At 35.8% G+C, this 19,160-nt stretch overlaps 1 protein-coding gene across 1 annotated transcript in view; it reads right to left on the reverse strand.

Moving 5' to 3' along the window:
• Positions 1-3,219: 3,219 nt before the first annotated feature.
• The window catches only part of LOC116723212 (protein mono-ADP-ribosyltransferase PARP4-like), a 44,701-nt gene continuing 28,760 nt past the window's right edge, over positions 3,220-19,160 (reverse strand). The window contains exons 50-72 of the mRNA XM_032567957.1: positions 18,690-18,713; positions 18,356-18,373; positions 17,576-17,614; positions 16,985-17,008; positions 15,929-15,952; positions 15,378-15,395; positions 14,405-14,428; positions 13,983-14,030; positions 13,255-13,278; positions 12,708-12,725; positions 12,185-12,202; positions 11,843-11,866; positions 11,412-11,459; positions 10,786-10,809; positions 10,387-10,410; positions 9,634-9,651; positions 9,349-9,366; positions 8,861-8,935; positions 7,507-7,664; positions 7,339-7,399; positions 6,138-6,240; positions 5,490-5,622; positions 3,220-4,260 (exon numbers count right to left, since the gene is read on the reverse strand). Of these exons, the coding sequence (XP_032423848.1) occupies positions 4,053-4,260; positions 5,490-5,622; positions 6,138-6,240; positions 7,339-7,399; positions 7,507-7,664; positions 8,861-8,935; positions 9,349-9,366; positions 9,634-9,651; positions 10,387-10,410; positions 10,786-10,809; positions 11,412-11,459; positions 11,843-11,866; positions 12,185-12,202; positions 12,708-12,725; positions 13,255-13,278; positions 13,983-14,030; positions 14,405-14,428; positions 15,378-15,395; positions 15,929-15,952; positions 16,985-17,008; positions 17,576-17,614; positions 18,356-18,373; positions 18,690-18,713 (1,173 nt within the window). The 3' untranslated portion in view covers positions 3,220-4,052. The remainder of the gene's footprint in view (positions 4,261-5,489; positions 5,623-6,137; positions 6,241-7,338; positions 7,400-7,506; positions 7,665-8,860; positions 8,936-9,348; positions 9,367-9,633; positions 9,652-10,386; positions 10,411-10,785; positions 10,810-11,411; positions 11,460-11,842; positions 11,867-12,184; positions 12,203-12,707; positions 12,726-13,254; positions 13,279-13,982; positions 14,031-14,404; positions 14,429-15,377; positions 15,396-15,928; positions 15,953-16,984; positions 17,009-17,575; positions 17,615-18,355; positions 18,374-18,689; positions 18,714-19,160) is intronic.

Consider the following 19,160-nt stretch of genomic DNA (forward strand, 5'->3'; position numbering starts at 1 on the left):
ACCTGTTGACCACTGGACAGAGACTTCACTAGGGTAAGTGTGTAAGATAATGGATGGATGGATGGATTAAAGGAATAAGTCAGGGACTTCTGATCTGATTAAATTTTTGTTAAACACTTTTAATGATACCAAATATTTTGATTGTTGTGCAACTGTTGTACTGGAACATGTACATATGTTACATGTTACATAACAATGTTGAAATGAGGAGAAAAATGCAGTTTTATTATATATGCTGGATTAAAATAGCTATTATCTTCTCCAATTCCTTTACCTGTTTTTAAATCCTTCTGAAAATGTTACCGTATCCATAGGATTGTCGCGATAAACAATATTATCGTTTATCGCAATAATTTCTGGGACAATTAAGCACCCAGCAAAATTTGTTATCATAACAGGTCTATGTATCAATTTTCAGACATAAACCCTGACAGTATGATGGACAATTAGGACAATACTAATAAAAAATTAAATTACAAGAATAAACTTGAACAAGAATAAAGTCAAACAAGAACAAATTCATAGCATTACGAGAATTAAGTCATTATATTACATATTATTCTTGTAATAATACAACAAAGTTGTAATAATACAAGATTAGTTGTAATTTAGGACTTTATTATTGCAACATTTCTTTACGGCCCTAATCCTCCGTCGTACAGACGGAGCAGAAGCTCATGTTGTCCTGTCTGTCTGACGTCTCAATGGTTTCATACCTTCGACACCACGTCCTCCTTCCAGTATCTGGCCACACGATGGCGCCGTCCCTGCTCGCCTTTGGCGCTCTGCAGCTCCAGCACGCAAAACTTGCTGCCGTTCTCCTGCAGAAAACTTGCGTCAGAATGATTCATAGCATCAAGACAGAAATGGAGGATAAAACTTCATCTGTCCGAAAACGGAGTACTTCGCCACCTGGAAATCGTCGGGGAATGCTGGGAGAGCAAAATCCGATTCTTTGTAGATTCTGGGTAAATTAATGAGTTGAGGGTTAAATGACAGTTTTAATTTCTTGCTACTTTCAGAATATTTTATATCCAAATAACTCAAAATATTTGAAAGTGTTATTAATTTCTTAAAACTCTAAATAAATACAGAAATAAAGTACTAAATACAGAATTAATTATAATTGTATGGCCAGAAGGAGGAGAAATTTTATAAGCTTTGTTCAAACTCAATGGTGTCAGTTGGGAGATGTTATAACCCAACAAGCTCAAAAGTTTAAAAGTTCAAAAGGGCACAGATGCAGTGCAGGAGCCCAAGTTCAAAAGTGCTCTTGCACAGCAGACTGAGTTTTGCAAAAATACATGTTAATAATTTAGCTTAAACAGAAAATCCTAATTAAAACTGGGCTTCAGGGATATAACTTCAGGGATGTGTGAAGTAAAGACAAACGTTTCAGTTATTCCACAAAACATGCAATTATCAAGCAGGTTAGAAATCAAACCAAAAATAAAAACACATTAGTAAAGTAAATGGCTGCAACAAAACAAATCAAAGAAACTACAAATAGTGGAATAAACTGTAAAAAGGCATTCACACCAGTCCTGTTTAGTCCACTTTAAACAAACTCTAGCACATTTGCCTAGAAAGTCCAGTTGGTTTGGGGAGGTGTGAATGCATAATTAAACTCTGAAGCAAACCAAAAGAGCAAACTCTGGTCTGCCCAAAAACTCTCGGTCTTGATTCGGTTGAAGTGAACTCTTGCACTATTTGAATGCATATGTGAATGCCAAGCGGACCAGAGACCACCCCAAAGCAGGAACTGAACTATAGTGCAGGGCATTCTGGGTAAATAAAATCAGAACAAATGAGCAAGGGACAATGGTAACAGGGAGAAATGGTTTGTGGTCTTTTACCAGAGACAAAAGAGAAATCATACAACCGTTAAAATTTGACGCCAGAGAAAAGGTTGGATAAGAGGTTGCTCAAAGGTTTTGGTTCATTTGACAGTCCAAATGAACAAAATTTCATTTATTACACTTTCAGCTGGTGTGGTTCACTTTTGCACTGCACTGAGTCAAAAAACCAAACTAGTTGAAAACCCTGTTCACCTCCTCTCCTGTGGTGGCGCTGCACCAAGAACTACTGAAGGAAACGACACAATAAACTCTGAAGAAGATGGAGTAGGGTCAGATTTTAGTGGTGGTAGGATTTCTCTTTTATCGTTAGTAAAAGACCATTTGACATTTCTCCCTGTAGTGCAGACTTGCGTCTTTGCTTTGGTTGCATTTTCCCAGAATGTTTTTTGGTTTATTTTTTATACCTCAGAGTGGCCAACTTTCTTTTATTCTTATCTCGACTTGATAAAACAGGGGCTACCGCACTGCATCTGTGCCCTCCGTCTGTTACATTTGCTTAAGTAAGTTTTGGAAAAAAACAAAAACACCCTTCTGTCCAACATTTCTACTAGCTTAGCATAACTTCGATACTAAGGAAAAGGCCACTGGGACTTCGCTATCAATACACGATGCTTTGCCCCATTATATAACTGTGTAAACATTTTCGGTATACCTCGAGATTCAAATCAAGTCCAAATGTTAATACCTTTTCAGGAAAAACTCAACTTTTTCCAAAAGTCGAAAGCTCTCAACTGTCCATTCCCCCCCTCAACTGTCCAACAGCGCGAAATAGAACCTTCGAGAGTGGAGGTGGGGTCAGAAAAGATATCGCGAGATTTCTTTTGAAATAACATGGGATTTAAAAAATTATTTTATGAAGCATTTCTTTAAATCTGGAAAATGCTAAAGCGGAGAGAATTAGTCTGAGTTTAGCAATTTACCTGGTTTGACAAAAACTCAAAAACAAGATATAAAAGCAAACATTGCCTATACAAAACAATCATAGGTTGGCATCTTTAATTTATTTAGAAACATATCCGTGCACCAACATCCCCAGAGGCTCACTTCATTCATAAACACATTGCACCAACTACTGCCCAGAAACTAATTATATTTTAGGTCTAGATAAATTGAAAGTTACAATTGCTACATTAGTAATTTATTCGAATTTTGCTATGAATAGGTCAACAAAGACAGTATGTTGATTAAAAATACATTCAAACAGTTGATTTGTATAAATTCATTCATCGGAAATGTCAAAGTTTCAATAAGAGAATCACAAGATGAGATGATTGAAACAAATTCATGGTCAGAACTTTGGCTTTGTTCATTTAATTTTCTGACCATTACCCAAATGCCATAAAAGAATTAGATTTAAAAAAACATTTTCAGATTACTTTAATCTGTCGAATAAAAATGATTACAGATTCAATAAACACGGGTATAAAAACAAGCCACCTTAGCATTCTTTGGATGATTTTGTTGACATAATAACTGAATAAAGTACTTAAAGAGCCGTTGAAATTTTATTTTAACAGGTTACTGTCATAGATAGTGAAAAATAATGTGGCTTTAGATTAACTGATACTGAAAATAGGTTCAGATTATTTTTGCTGTTTGTTTTTCTAATGCATGCAACCATTTCCATGTGAATACTGATTTTATATGTAAAGCAGTTTGTAAAACCAAAGGCGCCTTAAACCGCCTTAAAAAACAACAAAAGATAAAGAAAATATATATATATTTGAGATCTAAGCCATCTTTAGATAAAAGTAAAATCTGAAAGTGAGTTCAAAAATTTGCTAATTTCTCCCAAAAAATTAGTTTTAAAACACAACAAGAATTAAATTCCAAAAGTATCAAACACATTTTAATCTATTCTTGTTAGTTTTTAAGATAAAAGCAATCCACCATTTCTGAATTTATTAGGGAGGAAGATGTTTACATTGTGGCATCAATTATGTTCTCCAGTTTGTGATTAATAACAGTTTTGTTTCTAATTCTATTTATCCATTTGTATCATTTAAGTGGATGAAACATAAATCTTTCTCTTCCTTCCTCTCATGTTTTAAAATTATAAAATATTTTAATATTTTGTCATGTAATTTTTGAAGATCTTTACCTCTTTGCACATAAACACAAACCAAAGCAGATAAAAAAGCAAAACAAAATACAAATTGATATATGACTTTCAGAAAATGTTGCATCATTTCCTCAGTGGATGGCCAGCGGCGCTGCGGTCTTCTGCAGCTCCAGGCTGATGAGCGGTGAGAACGGGGGGAAGCGTTCGAAGCCCAGCAGCTGGCGGGTGGAAGACTCCCAGCTCCAGCCGAACTCCAGCCGGCTGCAGGCGCACGGATACTCCCGGTCGGCCCAACGCACCCAGTCCACTGCCTTCTTCACCTGCTGCCAGCGCTCAGACCTGCAGGGGGAAAACATTCAGAAACACTGACCTGGAAGCAAACACTCACATCTCTGCTCATGCAAGTAATTAAGCCAAAAATGTACAAAAAATATACATACATAATTTACTAAACAAAGTTTAGTACATAAGGGCTGATTATGTTTTCTTAAATCATTTTGTATACAGACTTAGCAGGAATTACTTGGAGATATGTTTTAGAAAATATAGAGGAAAATTTCAGCTTTACATATAACAAAGAGAAGGTGTAATAAAGGGTTTTATCTGGACTTTCTCCAGTCTACACTTTATGTTCCTGCCATTGATAGAAATTTAAATATTGTTTATCTATTTCTGTACTTATTTTGTCTCTTTTTTTTTTTCAGTATTGTATGTTTTTTTTCTGTTTTAATTTTTGTGAGGAAAGGTTAAAATGACCACAATATATAATATAATATAATATTATATAATATAATATAATATAATATAATATAATATAATATAATATAATATAATATAATATAATATAATATAATATGTAAACCAATAACAATATATGTTGCAACATATACCTGATAAACTACTTAAAACCTGATTTCTATTTTCACAGGTGGGTCATGTCCTCCGTTATACATTTAGTCAAGTACTGGTCCATTGTACATCTAAAAAATTAATATATATTTGCTTTAGTATTGTATGTTAAGTTTGTGATTATTTATTTTGATTAACATGTCATTTTGTACATAATTCTTATCTGATTAATTATTAAAATAATAAATTACTGAAATAATCAATACAAATAGTTTACTATTTGTATTGATTATTTCAATACAAATAGTTGTTGGACAGTTTAGAGTCGGTGTACTTCATTTTATGATTAATTGATTATCAGATTGACGATTATTTCAATAATTGATTCGTCACGATTAATCTGATTAATCGTTTCCTGGATGGTAGAAATATGAAGTTTAGCTAACATGTTCCAGAACTTGAGTGTTTGGATCAATGTTCCTGATGCTCCTTACAGATGGACCTCTGGGTCTGTAGAAGCTATTTACTTTCCACCTGGACCAGGTCTGGTTCTGTTTTGGTCTGTTTTCATTCAATGTTCTGCTAAGCTAAGAGCACTCCACTACTCAGATTAGTCATTTTAAAAATCACTTTTATGACCAACTGAATTAAATTTCCATGTTCATGTCTGTGTGACCGGGTTCTCCTCATGTGTCTTTGTATTCTGTTGCGGTTCTGACCTGGACCCAGTCGGCTCCTTCAGGTTAAACAAACTCTGCAGGAGTTTTCCTTCCTCCAGCTCCTCCTCCCTCATCAGCTGCAGAACCAACAGAGTCGCCACCAGCCTCCGGATGCCTGCATTGGCCTTCGCACCTTTAACATAAACATCCACACGGTTCAGTTACAACACTGGAGTAAAACAAAAGTAGACTGAGATTTAAAACCACCAAGTTTATTTTAATCTTTCTCTAGAACAGTGGTTCCCAAAGATTTTCTTCTGGGCCCCCTTATGGATTACAATAAAGTCCCCTCACCCCCCCAAAAAGAAAAAAAAAGAATCAACTGGACACAAACATTGTTCAACCAGACATAAACCTCTAAGCATATTTTGTTTTCAAACTCCACTGAAGTTTATTTCACACTTCAGGTTGCAACAAAACAAACTACAAACCATCTTTACAGTGAAACACTTTTGCGTAACTGTTTTTTCTTTTCATTCATCTATACCGCTTCTCGCGCCCCCCCTGCAATGGCACAGTGCCCCCCTAGGGGGCGCGCCCCACACTTTGAGAACCACTGCTCTAGAAGATTAATAGTAAAAAAAATTAGATCAATGAACATCTTAACGCTAACAGCTCTTCCACACAGAGCTTAATATGAACGCTCACCCAGAGAATGAATGCCTTTGTTCTTCAGGAACACGTTAGCAAACGCATCCACGTTGACATTGACCAGTTTTCCCAGCTCAACAGTTAACTCCCAGTATCCGTCCTGCAGCACACAGAAGATTAACACAAGTTACAACTCAGAAAGGTTGAAGCTAAATATTTTTGCTCAATAAAATCAACAAAAACTTAATCATTTGTTTCTGCATCCATGACATTTAGAGAGAAAAGTGCAGTTGTGACAAAAGCAGGACATATCTCATTAACATACATAATAAACAATCTTATACAAAGTATTGAGGCTTATGGGACACCACAGGTAATGTTGAAGCATATTGAGACTGATCAATTCAGATCAATTCACTGCAGATCTTACAGCATGTTTTACGTTTGCCTGGAACATTTGAAGAAACTGATATTCTTTAAAATAACAAAGACCTCTATAATAATAACATTGTTTGGACCTCATAGCAACAACTACCTGACTCCAGTAATGTAGAGTTAGATACGAGTCCATCTGTCCAACAGCTAAATATTAGTCCAAACAGTAGCAAATTGTAACGCTTGTTACATTTTCTTACGGTGCAGTTTGCTTTCGCTCTGCACTATCATACGATCGAAACTAATAGAAAAACCTGTTCCCCTCTTCGTCTGTGGTGGTGCTGCACCAAGAACCGCTGAAGGAAATGACACAAAAACTTCTGAAAAAGAAGCTGAGTGCATCTTCCTTCTTCAGAAAATGTAAATAAAAATGGAGTAGAGTCAGATTTTAGCGGTTGTAGGATTTCTCTTCTGTCGTTGATAAAAGACCACGAGTCATTTCTCCTACTAGCTCCAGACACGCATTTGTTTTAGTCGTATTTACCCCGAATGCCCTGCACTATCGTCCGCTTCCTGCTTTTGGAGCGGTCTCTGGTTCGCGTGGCGTTCGCATTCAAACCACACCAGAAGTCACTTCAACCGAACTGAGACAGAAGTTTGTAGATGGACCAGAGTTCAGGTTTTTGGTTCGCATCAGAGTTTGATTATTCACACTTACAAAAACAAACAGGACTTTCTAGACAAACATACTGGAATTGAGCAGAAGTTTTTATTACTTAATAAAATAAAATATAAATGGAGATCTTTTTATATGTATGATTCATGATACAAGTTTCTTCTCTGAGCGTTGGACCAATTTAAACAACAGAGTAAAACATCTTACCGCCTGCTGCAGTTGGAAGATCTTAATCCACTTCAGCTTCTGCTCTTCTGGGTCTGGAGCTCTGCACCAACAACACACAACACAAAAGACTCAATTCCAGGTAATAAGATGGAAAATATCAGCTCAGTGCTTATAAAGATAGAATGGTTTGTGTGTTCAAGAACTCACTCAAAGGATGGATGATGTGGCTGTATATCATATGCTTGACAAACCAGACCATCCATTAGATTTGAAAGTAATGCACGACGACGACGTAGTGGAGCTTCACTGACCCTTGCAGATGGAGGCCAAAGTATGGAGGACCCGGGAGCAACAGACATACCCATCTGCAGCAGAGAAATTCAGACACAAGAACCTTAAACATAAATATCTTAAATAACTCTGATTGCTGGATGCCATTTCTTCAGTTTAAGTTAAATATTTATGTGGACCATAAACAGAAACTAAAAATCTGTGCAGGACATTGCCTGGATGGACAATTTTATTCATTACTTGGTGCTTATTTTGCTTAAAGGCGACCTTTTATGCTCTCCTGAACAGGTTAAGACAGGACTATGGGTGATACAAATCATCTTCATTACATTTTTTGCACAAAATCATTCTTAGATAATGAGATATGAATCTGGTCAGTTCTGAGCTCCTTTCAGAATGAGCTGTCATTATCCCCACTTCATAATAACACAACTATAGACTTTTTTTTCTTTCTTAATAGTATCTACCTTTACACGAGTCAGACTGATCTAAACATTAGGAAATCTGAGGTAAACAAGACTAAACTGATGCCTTATGTTACTACTAATAGCAATCTTATCCATTCAGTATCCTGTAAACCCCCTTTAGATACGTACCCAGTAAAATCTCACATTTACCCTTTTAGAAACTTCTGGGACTTTTTGGTCCCATAGGCGCTATGTAGGAAGTCTGGAAGTACAATCCACGTATCCGGTAAGTACTCCTGCTTTATGTGACCTGTTACATGTGGTCACCCTATCAGAATATCTTGTCTGTACCAAATCCCTAAAGGTAGTTATGAAAGCAAATACTCTGTAATCTGTAAGTACTCGTCTAGTTTCCATTGGTATCCTGACATTCAACATGTCTTCTCAGAACAGTGTGTGTACTTTGTATCCTCTGCAAGCATGTGGTCTGTACTTGACAGTAACCAGTCAATAGCACAGAAGGTCATCATTGGACTTCATTTGGTAATAAATCAGAAAATCCAAATGTCAGTGAGATTTTCACCTCAGTAAATACAGATATCTACATCAGTGAAAATAACTGTAAGACACACCTCTCCTTAAAGTTTTAACTGACTCTGCATAGGTGGAGAGTAATTGCTGTAACTTTGGAGGATACTGGTTTCATTTTATTTATTTTCTCTTTGGGTTATTTTTTTTTTTTTTTACATTTTTTTTGCCAGTAGAGCCCCTGGCCTTTATTTGACAGTGAATGACATAAAAGTAAGTTGTGAGAGAAGAAGAAGACAACAGATGGGGACTGAAACCTGTGATTGCAGCCTCACCAGTGGGATCGGGGCCTGTGTCTCTGTGCTCCTGTGGTACTTACAAGCTTTCTTTATTAACTCTAGAGGTTTCTCCTATGTGCAAGAAAGAGGAAATGAGTCCTTATTACCACAGTTCATTTAATGTCCATCAATCCCATCTCATATCAAGGCTCCATTCTTTTCACTGTCTTTAGATCTATGTTCACTGGATCGCTAATGCTAAAGCACCGAACCTATTTATGTAAACAGGCCTGGTTTTGGTTCTGACGTTAATAATACATTCAACTAATGAGAAAGGTGAATTAAAATGCTCCAGAAAAAATTGCAAGTTGACACCACTGCCTATAAGCAGCTTAAAGTTTCAATATAGGTACTCTATAAGTACTGTTTTTTGTTAAGCATTATCACTAAATAAGACCCAGATGAAACTCTGACCATGCTGTAAAGTGAAAGCCATATTAAATAAAAAGTCATGTCAATAAATGTGTGAAGGTTTGTACTTCTACCTGGAGTTTCCAAGATCTCTGTAAACGAAACATAAACAGACAGAGGGGACAGAAAGTGAGTTAAAATAATAAATAGTATGATCAGCACCTGATCACTTAAATTGATTAATAAAACCTGATCAGTGCTGATCAGGTTTTATTAGTTGAAGTGTTTGTTTATCTAAAATGCCAAAAAATAAATAAATAATCAATACCTAGCTGCCACTTAGAGAAAATACATAATAATGACACCATAAAATCCCTGTAAGGACAGTTATAGGTACCAGTATAACTATGTACTTCTACCTCAGTCTCTTCAGATCTCTGTAAAAGAAACACAAGCAGAAAGGTATAATCTGCACCTGATCACTTATTGCTTAAAGTTTATTAGTTGTACTTCATATTAAAATGCCAGAAATTAAAATTAATTTTAATTTCAGGACTACAATAAAAAACAATAAAAAAATTGCTTAATGTCAGTTTCCTTGATTTCATGTGTCTTTCCAAATCAAGTCCAATTGACTGAATTTAAGTTGATTATGTAAGTTTTAAAGAGTAACTGCTGTAACTTTTGGGAGTCATAGTATCAGAATAACTGTACTGGTAACCTTTTGTGCTTCTCCATGAAATCTTTTTTGGCGGTTATGAGTTATAATTTTATTAATTTTTATTTCTGGGATTGGAGCTCCCTTCTCTGTGGAGGAGAGAGGAAAGGAGCCATGATAGCAACAGTTCATTTAACATCCATCAATCCCATCTGATGTCAAGGCTCCATTGGTTTGACTGTCCTTAGACCTGCATTAACTGGATTGCCGATGTTACAGTTATCTAAGCAGGCCTGGTTTTGGATCCCACAGAGGAAATGCAACCAACTAGTGGGAAAGATGAAGTAAAAGTCCCAGAAAAACTGTAAAGGGTCATAATTGAAGCCTTTTAGATACTCCATGAGTACTGGTTCTTGTTAAGCATTATCACTAAATAAGACCCAGATGTAAAGTGAAAGTCATATCAATAAAAACATCAGAGCCAGAAACTAGATCTGTGTCTGAAAGTTCTTACTTCGTCATCCATCTCTTCAGATGACTGTAAAAGAAACAAGCAGAAAGCAGGAAAGTGAATTAGAAAGGAATGATCTACACTTGATCACTTATGTTGTTTAAAGTTTTATTAATTGAAATCACTGTTCAAGTAAAATACTAAGGATTCATTCCTTCTGGCTGTAACTCTTCCTTAACTTTAATAGAATAAATAATCAATACCTAGCTGCCACTTAGAGAAAATACATAATAATGACACCATAAAAACCCTGTAAGGACAGTTATAGGTACCAGTATAACTGTACTGGTACCCTTCTGTGCTTCTCCATAAAATCTTTGAATCATCTGTAAATATCCTGTAGTGAAAACATCAATAAAAACATCAGAGCCAGATACTAGATCTGTGTGTGAAGGTTCTTACATCGTCCTCGCTCTCTTCAGATGTCTGTAAAAAAAACAAGCAGAAATCAGAGACAGAAAGTGAGTTAAAATACTAAATGGTATGATCAGCACCTGGCTTATTTAGTTGAAGTCATCTAGACAAAATACATAATAATGACACCATAAAAACCCTGCAAGGACAGTTATAGGAACCAGTATAACTGTACTGGTACACTTTTGTGCTTCTCCATAAAATCTTTTTTGGCGGTTATATAATTTTATTAATTTTCATTTCTGGCATTGGAGCTCCCTTCTCTGTGGAGGAGAGAGGAAAGGAGCCATGATTACCACAGTTCATTTAACATCCATCAATCCCATCTGATGTCAAGGCTCCATTGGTTTGACTGTCCTTAGACCTGCGTTAACTGGATTGCCGATGTTACAGTTATCTAAGCAGGCCTGGTTTTGGATCCCACAGAGGAAATGCAACCAACTAGTGGGAAAGATGAAGTAAAAGTCCCAGAAAAAACTGTAAGGGGTCATAAGTGAAGCCTTTATAGATACTCCATGAGTACTGGTTCTTGTTAAGCATTATCACTAAATAAGACCCAGATGAAACTCTGACCATGCTGTAAAGTGAAAGCCATATTCAATAAAAAGTCATACCGATAAATGTGTGAAGGTTTGTACTTCTTCCAGGAGTTCCCTAGATCTCTGTAAAAGAAACACAAACAGAAAGCAGGGACAGAAAGTGAGTTAGAATACTAAATGGTATGATCAGCACCTTATCACTTATATTGATTAATAAAACCTGATCAGTGCTGATCAGGTTTTATTAGTTGAAGTCATTGTTTATCTAAAAAGCAAATAAATAAATAAATGAATAAATAATCAATACCTAGCTGCCACTTAGAGAAAATACATAATAATGACACCATAAAAACCCTGTAAGGACAGTTATAGGTACCAGTATAACTGTACTGGTGCCCTTTTGAGCTTCTCCATAAAATCTTTGAATCATCTGTAAATATCCTGTTGTGAAAACATCAATAAAAACATCAGAGCCAGAAACTAGATCTGTGTGTGAAGGTTCTTACTTCGTCATTTATCTCTTCAAATTTCTGTAAAAGAAACAAGCAGAAAGCAAGAAAGTGAATTAGAAAGGAATGATCTACACTTGATCACTTATGTTGTTTAAAGTTGTATTAATTGAAATCACTGTTCAAGTAAAAAACAAACATTACAATCCCTTTCTGCCAGATGTAAATCTGTCTTAAAATTTGTTTTAAAAAAATGCGGTAACATTTGCTGCAGAATGATCTTGATTTAGCATTACCACCAAAAATGACCCAGATGAAACTCTGACCATGCTGTACAGTGAAAGCCATATTAAATAAAAAGTCATATCAATAAATGTGTGTGAAGGTTTGTACTTCTACCTGGGGGATCGCACGTCTCTGTAAAAGAAACACAAGCAGAAAGCAGGGACAGAAAGTGAGATAATTTAACCTGATCAGTGCTGATCAGGTTAAATTACTTCAAGTCTTTATTTATCGAAAATGCCAAAAATAAATAAATAATCAGGAGAGAGGAAAGGAGTCATGATAGCAACAGTTCATTTAACATCCATCAATCCCATCTGATGTCAAGGCTCCATTGGTTTGACTGTCCTTAGACCTGCATTAACTTAATCGCTGAAGCTAAAGCATCAAACCTGTTTAGATAACCTAGTTATCCCACAGAGGAAATGCATCCAACTAATGGGAAAGATGAAGTAAAAGTCCCAGAAAAAACTGCAAGGGGTCAAAGTTGAAGCCTTTATAGATACTCCATGAGTACTGGTTTTTGTTAAGCATTATCACTAAATAAGACCCAGATGAAACTCTGACCATGCTGTAAAGTGAAAGCCATATTAAATAAAAAGTCATATCAATAAATGTGTGTGAAGGTTTGTACTTCTACCTGGAGTTTCCTAGATCTCTGTAAAAGAAACACAAACAGAAAGCAGGGACAGAAAGTGAGTTAAAATAGCAAATAGTATGATCAGCACCTTATCACTTATATTGATTAATAAAACCTGATTAATGCTGATCAGGTTAAATTAGTTGAAGTCTTTATTTATCTACAATGCCAAAAATAAATATATAATCAGGAGAGAGGAAAGGAGTCATGATAGCAACAGTTCATTTAACATCCATCAATCCCATCTTATGTCAAGGCTCCATTGGTTTGACTGTCCTTAGACCTGCATTAACTGGATTGCCGATGTTACAGTTATCTAAGCAGGCCTGGTTTTGGACCCCACAGAGGAAATGCAACCAACTAGTTGGAAAGGTGAAGTAAAAGTCCCAGAAAAACTGTAAAGGGTCATAAGTGAAGCCTTTTAGATACTCCATGAGTGCTGGTTCTTGTTAAGCATTATCACTAAATAAGACCCAGATGTAAAGTGAAAGTCATATCAATAAAAACATCAGAGCCAGAAACTAGATCTGTGTCTGAAAGTTCTTACATCAACATCCATCTCTTCAGATGACTGTAAAAGAAACAAGCAGAAAGCAGGAAAGTGAATTAGAAAGGAATGATCTACACTTGATCACTTATGTTGTTTAAAGTTTTATTAATTGAAATCACTGTTCAAGTAAAATACTAAGGATTCATTCCTTCTGGCTGTAACTCTTCCTTAACTTTAATAGAATAAATAATCAATACCTAGCTGCCACTTAGAGAAAATACATAATAATGACACCATAAAAACCCTGTAAGGACAGTTATAGGTACCAGTATAACTGTACTGGTACGCTTTTGTGCTTCTCCATGAAATCTTTTTTGAAGGTTATAAGTTATAATTTTATTAATTTTCATTTCTGGGATTGGAGCTCCCTTCTCTGTGGAGGAGAGAGGAAAGGAGTCATGATAGCAACAGTTCATTTAACATCCATCAATCCCATCTGATGTCAAGGCTCCATTGGTTTGACTGTCCTTAGACCAGCATTAACTGGATTGCCGATGTTACAGTTATCTAAGCAGGCCTGGTTTTGGACCCCACAGAGGAAATGCAACCAACTAGCTGGAAAGATGAAGTAAAAGTCCCTGAAAAAAATTGTAAGGGGTCATAATTGAAGCCTTTATAGATACGCCATGAGTACTGGTGTTTATTAAGCATTATCACTAAATAAGACCCAGATGAAACTCTGACCATGCTGTAAAGTGAAAGCCATATTAAATAAAAAGTCATACCAAAAAATTTGTGATGCCTTGTACTTTGACCTTGAGTTTCCTAGATCTCTGTAAAAGAAACACAAACAGAAAGCAGGGACAGAAAGTGAGTTAAAAGAGTAAATGGTATGATCAGCACCTGATCACTTATATTGATTAATAAAACCTGATCAGTGCTGATCAGGTTTTATTAGTTGAAGTGTTTGTTTATCTAAAATGCCAAAAATAAATAAATAATCAATACCTAGCTGCCACTTAGAGAAAATACATAATAATGACACCATAAAAACCCTGTAAGGACAGTTATAGGTACCAGTATAACTGTACTGGTACCCTTCTGTGCTTCTCCATAAAATCTTTGAATCATCTGTAAATATCCTGTAGTGAAAACATCAATAAAAACATCAGAACCAGATACTAGATCTGTGTGTGAAGGTTCTTACACGGCGCAAGCTAAAATCAGATTTCTGTAAAATTAACAAGCAGAAAGCAAGAAAATGAATTAGAAAGGAATGATCTACACTTGATCACTTATGTTGTTTAAAGTTTTATTAATTGAAATCACTGTTCATGTAAAATACCAAACATTACAATCCCTTTCTGCCAGATGTAAATCTGTCTTAAAATTTGTTTTAAAAAAATGCGGTAACATTTGCTGCATGATCTTGATTTAGCAGCTTGTCTCTGAAAAACGGGCAGCAATAAAGAAGAGAGAAACGGTCAAGCTGTGATCAGCTTCTGTCTGAGCTGCAGTCTGTGCAAAAGTGAAAGACCAAATTACATAACATTAGTTTGGTGTAATGTGAAATACATTTTTCATTTAGATTTAAAAATAAAAAAGTTCAGGTGTGGGAATTTGTTTACATTTTTTGACTCCATTATCTGAATCCAGAATGTTGCAGATTAAAAAAAATAAAGTGCCACAATGTAATTATATTCATATGTATGCCAAAATAATCAGCTGATCTGAGTGTTTATCATTATGTTTGGGTCAGAAAGTAATTTCTATGAAACCAAATGAAATATCTGGGACTATTTGAGCCCATCAGAACCAGAACCTCGAGGTGAACATCAGTGGAGAGTTGATCACAGCTGCTGCGCTCACGACTCGTCCACAATAACGAGGAGCAGAGCCAAACCGCACATTAACAGGTTAGAGCGCGACTTCCCAGTGGAAAACACCTAGAGTTACTTCAAGACCCAAATAAATTAGACTCAGCTGACCAGAAAAAACTACAAGGGTCACATACTGGAAACCTGCCTATGGCTAGCTTAACGTTTCCCAATAGGTACTGGTTCTTGTCAAGCATTACCACCAAAAATGACCCAGATGAAACTCTGACCATTCTGTAAAGTGAAAGCCATATTAAATAAAATGTCATATCAATAAATGTGTGTGAAGGTTTGTACTTCTACCTTGAGTTCCCTAGATCTCTGTAAAAGAAACACAAACAGAAAGCAGGGACAGAAAGTGAGTTAAAAGAGTAAATAGTATGATCAGCACCTGATCACTTATATTGATTAATAAAACCTGATCAGTGCTGATCAGATTTTATTAGTTGAAGTCATTGTTTATCTAAAATGCCAAAAATAAATAAATAATCAGGAGAGAAAGGAAAAGGAGTCATGATAGCAACAGTTCATTTAACATCCATCAATCCCATCTGATGTCAAGGCTCCATTGGTTTGACTGTCCTTAGACCTGCATTAACTGGATCGCCGATGTTACAGTTATCTAAGCAGGCCTGGTTTTGGACCCCACAGAGGAAATGCAACCAACTAGTTGGAAAGGTGAAGTAAAAGTCCCAGAAAAAACTGTAAGGGGTCATAATTGAAGCCTTTTAGATACTCCATGAGTACTGGTTCTTGTTAAGCATTATCACTAAATAAGACCCAGATGTAAAGTGAAAGTCATATCAATAAAAACATCAGAACCAGATACTAGATCTGTGTGTGAAGGTTCTTACACGGCGCAAGCTCTCTTCAGGTGCCTTTAAAAGAAACAAGCAGAAAGCAAGAAAATGAATTAGAAAGGAATGATCTGCACTTGATCACTTATGTTGTTTAAAGTTTTATTAATTGAAATCACTGTTCATGTAAAATACCAAACATTACAATCCCTTTCTGCCAGATGTAAATCTGTCTTAAAATTTGTTTTAAAAAAATGCGGTAACATTTGCTGTATGATCTTGATTTAGCAGCTTGTCTCTGAAAAACGGGCAGCAATAAAGAAGAGAGAAACGGTGAAGCTGTGATCAGCTTCTGTCTGAGCTGCAGTCTGTGCAAAAGTGAAAGACCAAATTACATAACATTAGTTTGGTGTAATGTGAAATACATTTTTCATTTAGATTTAAAAATAAAAAAGTTCAGGTGTGGGAATTTGTTTACATTTTTTGACTCCATTATCTGAATCCAGAATGTTGCAGATTAAAAAAAATAAAGTGCCACAATGTAATTATATTCATATGTATGTAATACCTAGCTGCTACTTAGAGAAAATACATAATAATGACACCATAAAAACCCTGTAAGGACAGTTATAGGAACCAGTATAACTGTACTGGTACGCTTTAGTGCTTCTCCATGAAATCTTTTTTGAAGGTTATAAGTTATAATTTTATTCATTTTCATTTCTGGGATTGGAGCTCCCTTCTCTGTGGAGGAGAGAGGAAAGGAGTCATGATAGCAACAGTTCATTTAACATCCATCAATCCCATCTGATGTCAAGGCTCCATTGGTTTGACTGTCCTTAGACCTGCATTAACTGGATCGCCGAAGCTAAAGCATCAAACCTGTTTAGATAACCTAGTTATCCCACAGAGGAAATGCATCCAACTAATGGGAAAGGTGAAGTAAAAGTCCCAGAAAAACTGTAAGGGGTCATAGTTGAAGCCTTTACAGATACTCCATGAGTACTGGTTTTTGTTAAGTATCAAAATTAAATAAGACCCAGATGTAAAGTGAAAGTCATATCAATAAAAACATTAGAGCCAGAAACTAGATCTGTGTGTGAAGGTTCTTACTTCGTCATTTAACTCTTCAGATTTCTGTAAAAGAAACAAGCAGAAAGCAGGAAAGTGAATTAGAAAGGAATGATCTACACTTGATCACTTATGTTGTTTAAAGTTTTATTAATTGAAATCACTGTTCAAGTAAAATACTAAGGATTCATTCCTTCTGGCTGTAACTCTTCCTTAACTTTAATAGAATAAATAATCAATACCTAGCTGCCACTTAGAGAAAATACATAATAATGACACCATAAAAACCCTGTAAGGACAGTTATAGGTACCAGTATAACTGTACTGGTATCCTTCTGTGCTTCTCCATAAAATCTTTGAATCATCTGTAAATATCCAGCAGCCAGCCTACAATTACTTGTCATTTACACAAAGGTGCTTCTAGATGCAAGTAATATGTATGTACTTGTCTAGTTTCCAATATTTTCACATCGGTACCCTGAGAATACGTCACAAGTGAACCACAGATAGTGTGTAAACAACAAACTGTTGGTTTGCTGCATGTGCCCTGAAAGGAGTTGAGAAATACGGATCTAAAGTAACAAACTGTAAAGACGCAGCTAAAAAAAACTAGCGGTAAAAACTACTTGTTACCTCACAATGTGGTTCAATGTAACATACACCAAGGTTCCTCTGTAACAGAGAAACATAACAATCAAGTTGCAGTATTTTTATCCATCATTCCTTCAATGTGAAAAACAGATAAACCAGAAAGATCCAAAGACATTGAGAAATGTTGCAGGCAGAAATGTTTCTGTATCTTTTCCAGAGTTGTGACCCAAGACAATCCTGTCTCTGAGGTCAGCAGACGGTTCCCTGGATTTCATGGTTGGTTTTTGACATTAAATAGACAAACGTCTTTATAATTAAAGTCCAATCAGCTGAAATTAGATTGTTAATGTAACTTTTGAAGAGTAACTGCTGTGACGTTTGGCAGTTATGAGATATAATATATTCATTTTCTTTTCTGGGATTGGAGCTCCCTTCTCTGTGGAGGAGAGAGGAAAGGAGTCATGATAGCAACAGTTCATTTAACATCCATCAATCCCATCTGATGTCAAGGCTCCATTGGTTTGACTGTCCTTAGACCTGCATTAACTGGATTGTTGAAGCTAAAGCATCAAACCTGTTTAGATAACCTAGTTATCCCACAGAGGAAATGCATCCAACTAATGGGAAAGGTGAAGTAAAAGTCCCAGAAAAAACTGCAAGGGGTCAAAGTTGAAGCCTTTATAGATACTCCACGAGTACTGGTTTTTGTTGAGCATTATCACTAAATAAGACCCAGATGAAACTTTGATCATGCTCTACAGTGAAAGCCATATTAAATAAAAAGTCATATCAATAAATGTGTGTGAAGGTTTGTACTTCTACCTGGGGGATCTCACGTCTCTGTAAAAGAAACACAAGCAGAAAGTGAGTTAATTTCACCTGATCAGTGCTGATCAGGTTTTATTAGTTGAAGTGTTTGTTTATCTAAAATGCCAAAAATAAATAAATAATCAATACCTAGCTGCCACTTAGAGAAAATACATAATAATGACACCATAAAAACCCTGTAAGGACAGTTATAGGTACCAGTATAACTGTACTGGTGCCCTTCTGTGCTTCTCCATAAAATCTTTGAATCATCTGTAAATATCCTGTAGAGAAAACATCAATAAAAACATCAGAACCAGAAACTAGATCTGTGTGTGAAGGTTCTTACACGGCGCAAGCTCTCTTCAGGTGCCTTTAAAAGAAACAAGCAGAAAGCAAGAAAATGAATTAGAAAGGAATGATCTACACTTGATCACTTATGTTGTTTAAAGTTTTATTAATTGAAATCACTGTTCATGTAAAATACCAAACATTACAATCCCTTTCTGCCAGATGTAAATCTGTCTTAAAATTTGTTTTAAAAAAATGCGGTAACATTTGCTGTATGATCTTGATTTAGCAGCTTGTCTCTGAAAAACGGGCAGCAATAAAGAAGAGAGAAACGGTGAAGCTGTGATCAGCTTCTGTCTGAGCTGCAGTCTGTGCAAAAGTGAAAGACCAAATTACATAACATTAGTTTGGTGTAATGTGAAATACATTTTTCATTTAGATTTAAAAATAAAAAAGTTCAGGTGTGGGAATTTGTTTACATTTTTTGACTCCATTATCTGAATCCAGAATGTTGCAGATTAAAAAAAAT

This window comes from Xiphophorus hellerii, chromosome 7 (genome assembly GCF_003331165.1).
Source record: "Xiphophorus hellerii strain 12219 chromosome 7, Xiphophorus_hellerii-4.1, whole genome shotgun sequence".
NCBI lineage: Eukaryota > Metazoa > Chordata > Actinopteri > Cyprinodontiformes > Poeciliidae > Xiphophorus > Xiphophorus hellerii.